Here is a 13,863-nt window from a genome sequence, read left to right on the forward strand (position 1 = left end):
TCAGGAACTGAAGCCTCTGAAGTCCTGTTGAGGTCCCTGCTATGGTATGGATGGACCCAGGCATGTCCTGGCTGACGTGGAGTCCGGGGTATCTGAAGCTCTGCAGGCCCTTCATCATCCCATCACTGATGATGAGCGTTGGGCTTCAGTCTTCTGTAGTCCAAGACCATGTCTTTGGTCTCTGTGGTGTTGAGGATCTTGGTTGTTATTCCAGCTTCAGCCCTCCAGGTTTTCAATATCTTCTCTGTCGGCTGGCTCGTTATTGTGTTGTCATCTTCAAACTTAATGAAGGTCTTCTCGGAGGCTTTGCAGTTGTGTTGTGAGAGAAAAGGAGAGAGCTCAGCACGCATCTCTGCGGTGCATCGATGTTCAGTGTGATGGAAATCCTTTAGTCTTCTGTGTGAAAAGCAGCATCACCGGCCTTCAACAGCTTAATCACAGCTTCACTTGTCCATGGAGTGTGGTCGGAGTGGGGGGCCGTGACCCCCACTGCGGTAACAGTATCTGTGCAGAAACGGTTCTAGTCCGGCACTGGTGAGCTGAAGGAGTTTAGTCAGTCTGTTTGAAGAGATCCCGGTCCGCCTGTATTCCGTGTGTCCCTCAGGCCAGACCCTGACCGTGTCACGTGTGGGCTTCACCCTTGCAATGACAGATTTGTATGGCGGGGTCACAACCGGGCTGTTTAGTTTTCTAGCAGATAGCTGGCCTGCCAACCCGTAGCCCCGGGTTAAGGGGTAGGTGACATGTAATGCCATGCTTTCATGAATATTTAAGACTAAAATTAAACAACAGTTTGTAATTTATCCTTTCCTGGTGCTCAGTTCTTGAAGAGATAAATATTCAGATTTTGGACTGCATGCCAATAAAAGACCAGGAACGTCCCGGCGTTCCAACATTGGACAAGAAGGACGAGGAAGTGATGTCAGCTCTGGAACCATTATCTTAATTGTCGGATTAATTGAAAGATTTTTACTTGACAGCCCTGTGGTTCGGGTCAGAGCTGCACCATGTTTTCGGTGTCAGAACGGTTACTTTCTCACCGGCAGAACGGCAGGTGGAACACTTACAGTGACGATCGAGCGCACGGAGTCCCTGGCTGCTCCACTCGACACGGAGACAAAACTGAGGCTCTTCAGATTATTTTATTGTTTGTGGATGATGGGATAACGTCATTGCGTGCAGACTGAGACATTACGAGGCGCTCCGAGTCTTTTTGTTGCACCGCAAAGCCGCTCATCAACACAGACTGGATCAAGCAATTTCAATTTTCAATTTAATTAGCTCATAATGCGCCAAATCACAGCAAAAGCCGTCTCAAGGCGCCTTACATGAAACAATTCAACATAAATTTAAATAATTAAAAATGATTTAACAAAAATTTCAAATACAGAATTTAAAACAGAAGAAAAAGAATAAAACAGATAAAAAAAAATAAAAACTTTCCATAAGATAGAGAATAAAAATAGGTTTTCAGTCTTGACCTAAAAATGTCCACAGACTCAGACTGCCTCACGGTCGCAGGAAGACTATTCCACAGGGTGAGTGCACGATACGAAAAAGCTCTTTGACCCGCTGACTTCTTCTTCACCCTGAGAACACAGAGAAGTCCCGCATCCTGCGACTGCACAGCCCGGGCCGGCACGTAGAGTTCCACCAGATCAGCCAGATAAGATGGCGCCAGTCCATGAACAACCTTATAAGTCAATAACAAAACCTTAAAATCTGCTCTCACAGAGACAGGGAGCCAGTGCAAAGATGCCAAAATGGGTGTGATATGTTCAGACCTTCTGTTACGTGTCAGAAGTCTGGCGGCAGCGTTCTGAACCAGCTGAAGACCCCTGATGCTGGACAGCATTAACCGTGAAAATAGAACATTACAATAATCTAGTCTAGAAGAAACAAAAGCATGAATCAGGGTCTCAGCATCAGGATGGGGCGGATCCTTGCTATATTTCACAGATGGAAAAAAGCAGTCCTAATAACATCCCTGATGTGGAGGTCAAAAGACAATGTGGGATCAAAAATTACCCCAAGTTACTAGACATCCAACTTCTCACTGATAGAAGACATTCCTCCAGGGATTTTATGGGAGTGAGATTTCCCGCAGTTATCAGCATGTACAACTGACTATCATCAGTGTAACAATGAAAGGTAATCCCAAAACTCCACAGTATACGCCCAAGGGTTGCCACATAGAAAAGCAAGGGCCTAAAACAGATCCCTGTGGAACCCCAAATCTCATGTCACCAAGGACAGAGGTAGTGTCATTATACAAGACGCATTGAAAATGACTGGACAGATATGATGTCAACCAGGCAAGGGCACTTCCAGTAATCCCAAAAAAATTCTCCAACCTATCGAACAAAATATGATGATCCACGGTATCAAACGCAGTCGCAATCAGCCGCAATAACGGATTACAGCTGGAACCTGGAACCAAAGAGGTAACAAATGGACTTTTCTTCAACCAAGGCAGAAGGAATTAAATTATTTTCAGATGTGGTTTTGTAAATGTGGATAAGTTTAAAGATGATCTCACTGAAACACACAGGTAAGAAGACTACGTATTTACTTCTTGTGTGAATGGTTTTAATATTTAATAACGTATTCAAAAAGGAAAACAATATTTATTTTAAAATAGTTGATATTTTCAGTCCCTCGTGTCATTTTTCAGATTTGAAATTGTTTCTAAGAAACAAATAAATAAAAAAATCCACACTTCACTTTTTTCTAATGTCACAGATGGTAAAACTATTTTATTTTATCAGTTGATTCCGACCAAAGAGCTGGAAAAAAAAACAGTTTATCACCTCCACCCGCACGCTGAATATATTATTTATTTATTTTTAATAATCAACATTCTGTGTTCTGAACTCTGCCTGTATCATCACTGTTGTCAGACTGAAGGTTTTCCTCCAAAGTTTATTGTCACCATCAGGCTGCCCCCCCCCCCCCCCCCAGCTGCTTCAGAAACACCTTCAGACTTAAAAAAAAAAAAAAAAAAAAAAAAAAAAAAAAAAAAAAAAGCTCCACACCATAAAAAAAAATCGTCTGAAAACAGCTGGACCTCCACTGTGTTTACAGCTGATTTGCTGCTGTTCTGGTGATGATGCAGCAGCAGTATGTCCGCGGCTGAGGGCTGAAACAGAGCGCAGGCTTCAGACAGCTGAAGTTCATCCTTCACCTGCACACTTATCATCCACTTTTATTGTTCAGGATTTTTTTAAATATCAACATTTCATCATTTTTAGTGATTATTTGTGCACATTTTTTTTGGTGTCAGCTACACTTTAATGGTGGGGTCACATTGTGGTGGATTGACTGAACAGACTGAAGTAATTTCTCATGTGACCAAAACTACCTCATCTGTAATCTCTGGTGGATTTGAAGCTCTGGTGGAATGAGTGGACAACCACAGAACGTGGGTGCGCAACGCGTCTGGATGCAAACAGAAGACAAACACATGGCAAACAAATGTGCACTCAGATGGACATGGGTACCAGTCTTGGCTGGGGAATTAATCTGCATCGGACTGGGGTCCTGTCCAGGGGGAGCCATAGACTCTCATCCGCTTCACACAACGGGATCCGGACATGAGCACCAGCGGGCCTCGAACCTATACACACACACATCTATCTATCTATCTAGATAGATAGATAGACAGATAGATATATGGCACATTTCAGGTGAGTCGTCCTGTTAAAAATGTCTTTTTTCTTCTTTTAGCCTAGCCATCCATGCCATCATTTGTCTGCCTCTGATCTACTTCATCATCGTGAGGAAGAACCCCTACATGTTCACCATGGGTATGGCTCAGGCTTTGGTGACGGCACTCATGATCTCATCCAGGTCAGAAGTCTTCTTACACCGTGCACACCACAGTGAGACCCAATAAAACCAACACACTCGTCCGCGGTGTCTTCCAGCTCGGCCACCCTGCCCGTCACTTTCCGATGTGCCGAGGAGAACAACCGCATTGACAAGCGGATCACCCGCTTCGTTCTCCCAGTGGGCGCCACCATCAACATGGACGGGACGGCGCTGTACGAAGCCGTGGCCGCCATCTTCATCGCCCAGCTGAACGACTACGACCTGGACGTGGGTCAGATCGTTACCATCAGGTACGTTTGAGGAAGACCAGCAAGCCTTAGGTACAGGTTTAATATACCTACAAAAGATCAGCCACCTTTCAAAATAAAACCACAAAGTGCTTTACATTGGGAGAAAAAAAAACAAAAACAAAAAAAACCACAGAAACACAGAAGTTAAGAGAAGAAGAAGCCTTCCAGCAGCATTCTGGACCATTTGTAAGAGAGGCTGGGGAAGTCGAGATGTGATGAAATAAAAGCATGAACAATCTGTTCCAGCTCAGCTTGAGACACAATGTTTCTAAGGAGGCCGATGCTCCATAAATAGAAGAACCAAGACTGCACAAGATGAGTAATGTGTGTCTGGTCAAATGTAACACCTGGATTCCTGACTGCTGAGTGAACAGAAGAGGACACAGAGCCGAGGTTCTTAATCACTCAGGACCACAAAGAACAACTTCAGGTTTTGCTGTATTACGTGACAGATAGTTAGATCAACACAGTTCTGAAGGACAGACACCTTAGAAACATTTTGTGAAGTAAATGAGATGCACAGCTGTGTGTCATCTGCATAACGATGATATGAGACATCTTCAAAAGAACTCAAAATATGTCCAAGTGTGAGCAAATACCATGTAGACTAGAGCGCCGCACTCGTACAAACACCAACACTTGTTTACAATTCCACAAATTTTTACCTTGGAAAGTTTTTTAGGTCAAGTCAAACTCCTGTTAGAAGTGGCTTTTCATAAACTAAACTATAATACAAAATATAGATCAAAAGGGCTTTTCAATGTTAAAATCAAATATCCACTAAATCTGCAATACAGCTCAGAAGTGGATCAAACTTAGTCTATTCACTGAGAGCGTCAGTTTGCACCTCAGTGTCACAAATCAGAGTGACTGAGGCACTTTTGATTAAGATATATTGTAAAATATATTATATTATAATTTGACCTTGAAAACTGAATCAATTCTTGCCTTTTAGGATATGAATCTTCAATAAAACTTTCATAATGATATAAGAAAAATTGTGGGCTCCAGCCTGGTCACAAACAAACAAAAAACACCAAACAAACAAACAAACAAACAAACAAAAACAAACAAACAAACAAACAGGGGCAAAAACACAGGCTCCTCCAACTTCACTGGCTGATATAACCAAATAGGTCCCAGAATGAAACCTTGGGGCACACCACAAGAAAGAAAGGCAAAATAGTATGTATGTTAACTGCAGCAACTGAGAAACTCCTGTTAGAGAGGCAGGTTTAAAAACCAATCTGGGACTGAGCCAGAATTGTCCACCCATGTCCTTAATCTCTCAAATACAACAACATGATCAACTGTATCGAAAGCTGCAGACAGATCCAAAAGTATGAGTACCGAATAATCACACACAGAGATACAGGTAGAAATATCACTTGAAACTCTAAGAAGAGCTGTTTCAGTGGAGTGCAAGTGACGGAACCCAGATTGAAAGTTGTCAAAAATATTGTGTTCAGCTAAAACCTTGTTAAGCTGTTTGGCCACTTTTTCTAAAATGTTAGAGATAAAAGGCAATTCTGAAATCGGTCTGAAATTCTGAAGAAGAGAAGAGTAAGCATGAGGCTTTTTAAAAAGAGGGTGAATAACAGCCTGTTTGAGGACACAGACAGAGATCAAATGGTGCAATCCGACATGAGCGGGTATTCAGGGAGAGTGAGGATTTACTTGCAAATGATGATAATTGGCTCATAAGCTGATTTTGAATACCAAGGCCACTGTTATAGGGAGTGTGACCTGCAGGGATAGTTTATTTGGTACCCTGTCAAAATGTTAGTAGGGACGTGTGTGTGTGTGTGTGTGTGTGCGCGCGCGCACATGTCAGGCTGCTGTGAGCTCAAAGTAGTGTACACACATTGACATTAAAAAAAGAGGTGCCCGGCGGCTGAAAGTGTGTGACATTCACAACTTTACACATACATTTATTGACAAATACTGAACACAGGGAGACAATCGGGGCCTGTAAGAATCTGCAGCTCCAGTTTCACCATCAAGGAAAAGAAACAAATTAATAATAATAGCAAACAACATATTTCAATGTGCACATGCCCAAATGTGCCCAAACTGGTTTTTGTTCAGAACAATTACATGAATGAAACCATTTCCTCACCAATCAGCTCACCATCTCACACCGTGCTAGCCTCCAGCCTGTTCCCAGCCCAAACCAATGCATTTGTGCATCACATATGATTTGAATATTGATGGAATGAAAACGTTTCCTGTTAACAGAAACAAATTCATGATGATGATGATAGCGCCTTTATGTCAATATGTGTGCAGTCAGTAGCTCTGATCACATTCAGGAAACTGGCTCTCACTGCAAATTGAGCTGGAAGCTGGATGTTGGAATGTGATGTACCTGGATGACATTCGGATGACTGCGTTCCACACAGCTGGTGGCTCGGCTCCAGGTCGACTGGAACACTCCTGACCGATCGGCCCGCTCCCGCTGGAATGCCCCTGTTGCCAGGAAGCCCAGTGCGGTCAGCACCTGTGTGACAACCCCTGGCTGCTCGCCGTATTGCACTGTGGGACAGCCACAGCTCTGCGCCAAACTCCAGTAACAGTGGCCTTAAAATCTGCCTATGAGCAATTATCATCATTTGCAAGTAAATCGTCGCGTTCCCTGAATACACATTCACATCGGATTGCAGCGTTTGCACTTGGTCCTCTAACAACACTAACGCAGCCACTGTTAGTGCCATTTTACACATCACTTTGTGCAAGGAGAGGACTTCTGGGGAATACTTCTGGCTATCCGTGTGCATACTTGGACAAGATACTTCATCTGCTTTGAACTTGGTCTGGGTAGTACTGGGGCTTTGTGTGCATATCGTTGGTTTGAGACCTGAGTACACAAACATCTTTTAAGTAACAATAAGTTTAATATTGAAAATAAGGCAGAAGGTATTCAGAAGGTCGAAACGTTTCTTCACTTTCTTCTTCTTGTAGCATAACGGCAACAGTTGCCAGTATCGGAGCGGCAGGCGTCCCCAACGCCGGACTGGTCACCATGGTGATTGTCTTAACAGCAGTTGGATTACCAGCAAGCGATGTCACTCTGATAGTTGCTGTGGACTGGCTACTGTAAGTTTGTGTCATTTATTTTATAGTTAACAGGAAAAGTTAAAATACACAAATTCAAAAAGTACGGCAATTTTTCATTGTCTCACGTTTGACAAAAGCTGCCATTTAATCAGATCTAACACCGTTTATTGTTTTCTGTCATCAAAAAACCCCAACCAAACAAAAAAAAACCATCTGCTTTAAAGTATTTGGACATTATGGACAGAAAGGAAAGAAGGAGGGAAGGAAAGAAGGAAGAATGAAGCAGAGGAGGAAGTGGGATTTGGACATGGCAGGAAGGAAGGAAGGGGTGCTTTTAATTTGTAACATCCACAAGTATCTGGACATTGTGGACAGACAGGAAGGGTGGGACCTTTAATTGGGATGGTCCATAAGTATCTGGACATTGTGGACGGACAGGAAAGAAGTATAGAAGTAAGTGGGACTTTTCATTTGAAGGGCCTATAAGTATTTGGACACTCCCTGTCCCATTTCAGTCTTCATACGAGGTCTGTTAGAAAAGTATCCGACCTTTTTATTTTTTTCAAAAACCTGGTGGATTTGAATCATGTGTGCTTGCATGAGCAAACCTTGAACCTTCGTGCGCATGCGTGAGTTTTTTCATGCCTGTCGATTGTATCATTTTCTGGTAAGCAGCCTTTGTGTGAGTGCGTGTAGTGCGCTCGGCGGATTTTCATTGCAAGGAAAATGACGGAATGACTGGAGCAGCGCAACTGCATCAAATTTTGCCAGAAACTGGGTGACAGCCAGGTGGAAACCATTCGGATGATTCAGACGGCTTTCGGTGATGATCCTCTGGGCATCACACAGATTAAGGAGCAGTACAACCGGTTTAAAGACGTCCGCACAACGGTGGAGAGCGAGCCACGCTCCGGTCGGCCATCAACATGCTGAAATGACCAGATCATTTCCAAAGTGAACGTTGTGGTGATGTGGGACCGCCGTGTGATTATCCGAGAAATTGTGGAAGAGGTGGACATCAGCACTTTTTCAGCACATTCCACTGTGACAGAAGATTTGGCCATGAAAAGAGTGGCAGCGAAATTCATCGGCACAAAGCTGATGGTGGAACAAAAGCGCCTCCGTGATGAAGCCTCACAGGACATGTTGTGACATGCCCAGCTCTTCCACAATTTCTCGGATAGTCACACGACTGAAAAGCCACCGAAAGCCGTCTGAATCGTCCAAATGGTGAACGAGCTGGGCATGTCACAACATGTCCTGTGAGACTTTAACACAAAGGCACTTTTGTTCCGCCATCAGCTTCGTGCCGATGAATTTCGCTGCAACTCTTTTCACGGCCAAATCTTCTGTCACAGTGGAATGTGCTGAAAAGGTGCTGATGTTGACCTCTTCCACAATTTCTAGTAACACGACGGTCCCACATCACCACAGAGTTCACTTTGGAAATGATCTGGTCATTTCAGCATGTTGATGGCCGCCCGGAGCGTGGCTCGCTCTCCACCGTTGTGTGACCGTCTTTAAACCAGTTGTACCGCTCCTTAATCTGTGTGATGCCCAGAGGATCATCACTGAAAGCCGTCTGAATAATCCGAATGGTTTCCACCTGGCTGTCGCCCAGTTTCTGGCAAAATTTGATGCAGTCGCGCTGCTCCAGTTGTTCCGCCATTTCCTTGGAATGAAAAAACGCAGAGAGACTCCACCCATCCTCACACAAAGGCTGCTTACAAGCAAATGACGCAATCGACAGGCGTGAAAAAAATCACATATGCGCACGAAGGTTCAAGGTTTGCCCATGCAAGCACACGTGATTCAAATCCATCAGGCTTTTGAAAAAAATAAAAAGGTTGGATACTTTTCTAACAGGCCTCGTATAAATGGGTTGTCATAGTTACTGGTTCAAAAGGCCAGTCATCATTTGGACAGATGGACACACCCACATATGTATGTCTTAAGACAAAGCTCGTCATACTTCCACATCGACGATTGCAATTAAATAAGGTCTTCTCTTTTTTCCTGTTGACTCTGGTGTGGTGTTTCAGGGACCGGTTCCGTACGATGATCAATGTGCTTGGCGATGCTTACGGGGCCGGTATCGTCCAGAAGCTGTCCAAGAGGGAACTGGAGAGGATGGACGTAACATCGGACGTGGACGTGGCCAACCCCTTTGCCCTGGAAACCACGATGGATGACGAAGAGTGCGAGAACAAGTCCTACATCAATGGAGGCTTCACCGTGGACAAGACCGACGCCATCTCCTTCACCGAGACCTCCCAGTTTTAGCTTGCGGACGGCGGACTGGATTCAAGAAGTGCCATGCCGCATCCTGCACCAGCACCGTCAGGAGAGAGGAAGTCCCGCCCTCGTCTCTCGCTCGCTCCGACATTTACAACCGGACTAAAGAGCTTCCTTCTTATACTCGAATCGTGCCAACATCACATGAGCCCGTCATCTGTCTGTCTGTCTGTCTGGGAAAAGTGTGTCTGTTTTTTAAAAAAAGAAAAAAGAAAAAAGATGCACAACAGGAGCGTGCACGTGCATGCGCACATCATCAATTAGAAAAACAGAAATGTAGCTTCATTTAGCTTCGTTAATGTCAAATCTGGTTCACAGGTGTGAGTGTTGTTGAATGTCCCATAATGCATTGCCAGCGTATCTATCCGCGTATTTATCTTGTGCCAAACGTGTATTTTCTTTTCTTACCGCGCTGCATGAAGCAATATGTTGAAATACCAATCTATTTTATGGAGATGACTAATGACGGCTCTTAAAGTCGCTGAACACTGTGAAACCCAATGACTTCCTGTTTAGAAACAACTCCTTCACGCTTCTTGATTGGTCGTGTTTGTTTTTTAAATGTCATGACAGTTTTTTTCCAGACTCTGGACCAGAAGCCCCCTCATGGGGGTTTTAGAATCCGTTTGCCTGGATCAACATCCCAGAAAACATTTGCTGTTTTTTGTCACATTTGGTTTGATGTTTGCCCCGCCCGCAGCTGCTGCATTATAACTATTTGAAAACAGGGCCCCCTGCTGGCATTTATCAGGCTCAGGATGTGAAGCAGATCTGATCCAACATCCATTGGTATTCCCTCTTATTGGATTTGATGGCTTTTGGATCAGGTCTGGCTGTCCTCGGGTCAGTTCAAGAAATGTTTACCTCGCAGCTGTTCCAAGACTAAAACATTGGACGAACTGAAAACCAGGTGAACACCTGCTGAAAACCCGCTGAAAGCCTGGTGAAAATCATCTAACAACCTGGTGAAAACCAGCTGAAAACCTGGTGAAAACCATCCAAAAATCTGGTGAAAACCATTCGAGAACCTGGTGACAACCTGGTGAAAACCAGCTGATAACCTGGTGAAAACTGTCCAAGAACCTGGTCAAAACCAGTTGATAACCTGGTCAAAACCAGCTGATAACCTGGTGAAAACTGTTCAAGAACCTGGTGAAAACCAGCTTAACACCTTGTGAACACCAGATGAAAACCTGGTGAACACCAGCTGAGAACCTGGTGAAAACCATCTAAAAACCTGGTGAAAACCAGCTGATAACCTGGTGAAAACCAGCTGATAACCTGGTGAAAACTGTTCAAGAACCTGGTGAAAACCAGCTTAACACCTTGTGAACACCAGATGAAAACCTGGTGAACACCAGTTGAGAACCTGGTGAAAACCATCTAAAAACCTGGTGAAACCAGCTGATAACCTGGTGAAAACTGTCCAAGAACCTGGTCAAAACCAGCTGATAACCTGGTCAAAACCAGCTGAGAACCTGGTTAAAACCAGCTGAGAACCTGGTGAAAACCAGCTGAGAACCTGGTGAAAACAGCTGAGAACCTGGTGAAAACCAGCTGAAAACCATCTAAAAACCTGATGAAAACCAGCTGAGAATCTGATAAAAAAAAAAACAAAGAAACAGTTGAACACCTGGTGAAAACCATCTGAGAACCTGGTGAAAACCAGCTGAGAACCTGGTCAAAACCAGCTGAGAACCTGGTGAAAACCAGCTGATAACCTGGTGAAAACCAGCTGATTACCTGATGAAAACTGTTCAAGAACCTGGTGAAAACCAGCTTAACACCTTGTGAACACCAGCTGAGAACCTGGTGAAAACCATCTAAAAACCCGGTGAAAACCAGCTGTACATCTGGTGAAAACCAGCTGAGAACCTGGTGAAAATCAGCTGAAAACCGTCTAAAAACCTGATGAAAACCAGCTAAGAATCTGATAAAAAAAAAAAAAGAAACAAACAGCTGAACACCTGGTGAAAACCATCTGAGAACCTGGTGAAAACTGTTCAAGAACCTGGTGAAAACCAGCTGATAACCTGGTGAAAACTGTTCAAGAACCTGGTGAAACCCAGCTGATAACCTGGTGAAAACCAGCTGATAACCTGGTGAAAACTGTCCAAGAACCTGGTGAAAACCAGCTGATAACCTGGTAAAAACTGTTCAAGAACCTGGTGAAAACCAGCTTAACACCTTGTGAACACCAGATGAAAACCTGGTGAACACCAGTTGAGAACCTGGTGAAAACCATCTAAAAACCCGGTGAAAACCAGCTGAACATCTGGTGAAAACCAGCTGAGAACCTGGTGAAAACCATCTGAGAACCTGATGAAAACCAGCTGAGAATCTGATAAAAAAAAAAAACAAACAAACAGCTGAACACCTGGTGAAAACCATCTGAGAACCTGGTGAAAACCAGTTGAGAACCTGGTGAACACTTGGTGAACACCAGCACCGTTTGGCTGTATGGATGTTGTTATGATTTTGGCTGAAGTTGTTGCACCCTGAAAGACAAAGACAAATAACATGAAGCTTATCTTCAGAATGGGTTGTCATGGTTACACTGCTCCAACAGGGCGCAGACATGCTAAACAGGACTTTAGGGTTAACACTGGACTCAAGTGTGCAGCATTTGCAGCAACATCAGATATATTTTCTTATCGATCCAAAGGGTTCTTCTTCTGGAGAGCAGATTTAGTTTGTTTTTTCCATCTCTCCAGTATTTGTGAGGCAGTTCTGACTGGATCAACAACCCAAGTGTTCGATGATGCTGTGATTAACAGCTAAATGTCCAAACATATACGGACCTAAACGTGTACGTGTCCATGGCACCATCTGAAAGAGCCGTCCATTATTTGTTGAGCCAGAAGGTGAAGCTTCTGCACGCACAGTGTCTCTGTGCGTTGAGTTAAACGTTGGAGCAGTCAAAAGCACATGGCATCCACGAGACTTTCCTGTACAGATAATTATTCACCCGCAGGACGTCAATGACATTGACTGCAAAATAATAAAGATATCAGCTGCTCGCTGTCTGGTTTCCTCAACAGCAATGGGAACACCGCCACAGTGACACACAGAGCACGTTAGTCCACCATTACCACAAGAACACAGGTTTAGAATTAACTAGCAGTGCTGGCATGAAGAGACTGAGGGTTATGGTAGACACAGTGTTCTGGATGCATGTACACCACAAGGTGTAATTGAAGATTATGTCTCATATTCAGAAAGCTGAGATTGTTCTGAACATTTTGATATGCAACACGTGGGCACGAACTAAGAAAGTACCTTAGAAGAAAGAAAAACAAAATAGCCATAGGGCTGTAAGGGATTAGAAAAAAGAACAGCTACATTTTGACATTTTGCACAAGGGTCATTCTGGATTCTCCACACACCAAGCTCGGTAGAAACCAGCCAAAGCACAGATTACAGTGGGATTATGCTGCGAGTCACCAAAGAACACTATCCACAGCATCACTGATGAATTTGTCCAGTCTGCTCAAAGTGATGTTAATCAGTGAAACCACCTGCTGGAATCAGTGGCAGCAAAGACAACCTGCACCTTCTTGGCCCTTTCTGGAATACTTTGGTCACCACTGCCCTAAGGTATGGAAGTCTCCACAGAGCTTCGTTAGGTCTGTTCCCTTGTTTTCACTCAGGGTCACCACAGCAGATCCAAGCTGGATCTGCATGTTGAACACAGGTTTTACACCGGATGCCCTTCATGAAAATTCAGTAAGGTATATCTTATATATTATATTCCAATTCTAAGGTATACGAAGGTATATGTAAATATCTAAAAAGGAAGAGTAAAATAGGAGAATAGAAAAGAGTAGAGTAGAGCCACTTAGGTGCCTGGTCTTGAGAACACAACACTTTAGAGTGGGCAGGGGTTGAGGTTTGAACCAGGAACCTTCCACACTGAAAACAAGGGCACTAACCACTTCAGTTTAATTACCTCAGCAGTAAAATGTCAGCAAATAGCAAATACAGTCATGAATTCCAAAGTCTGGAAGGACATTTGCATGATTGAAGTATGTTTGAAAGTCCACCGCCATAAAAACTAAAACAGACTTACAGGTTTTCAACAGCAACCTCCTTGGAATCTCGATCTGCAGTGCAGAGTCCTGGAAGATCACCAACACTATCTACTTCAAATTCTAAATATCACAAATGAGGTGCCGCAAGACAATCCTGCAATTCTTCTGGAGCAGGACCATCTGGGGTGAGGAGCTCTGTCGGAATACAAATTCAGCCCTCTTCAACCATGGCCGTACCTTGTTGGACCTTAGAGGGTCCACAAGGGAGCCTGTGATGAACAGTTATTGCATTACTAACATCACCGGGAGGTCGTCTGGAAGCACCCTTCAGATGTGCTACAGGGGCGTGCAGTTCAGTG

The 13,863-nt window shown here is 43.9% G+C and overlaps 1 protein-coding gene and 1 long non-coding RNA gene across 2 annotated transcripts; one reads left to right on the top strand and one right to left on the bottom strand.

Moving 5' to 3' along the window:
* Nucleotides 1-3,703: 3,703 nt before the first annotated feature.
* On the top strand, nucleotides 3,704-9,483 carry LOC117506139 (excitatory amino acid transporter 3-like; the record flags this gene model as incomplete). The annotated part of the gene is made up of 4 exons (XM_034165643.1): nucleotides 3,704-3,849; nucleotides 3,927-4,121; nucleotides 7,083-7,217; nucleotides 9,221-9,483. Coding segments are annotated over 4 exons (717 nt in total), but the record flags the coding sequence as incomplete, so codon positions are not given.
* A 396-nt stretch (nucleotides 9,484-9,879) lies between these two features.
* On the bottom strand, nucleotides 9,880-12,487 carry LOC117506141. Its single transcript, XR_004559388.1, has 2 exons — nucleotides 10,810-12,487; nucleotides 9,880-10,764 (listed from the first exon to the last, which is right to left on the bottom strand). It is a non-coding gene; the product is annotated as an uncharacterized LOC117506141 (long non-coding RNA).
* Nucleotides 12,488-13,863: the final 1,376 nt, after the last annotated feature.

Source organism: Thalassophryne amazonica, unplaced genomic scaffold (genome assembly GCF_902500255.1).
Source record: "Thalassophryne amazonica unplaced genomic scaffold, fThaAma1.1, whole genome shotgun sequence".
NCBI classification, from domain to species: Eukaryota; Metazoa; Chordata; class Actinopteri; order Batrachoidiformes; family Batrachoididae; genus Thalassophryne; species Thalassophryne amazonica.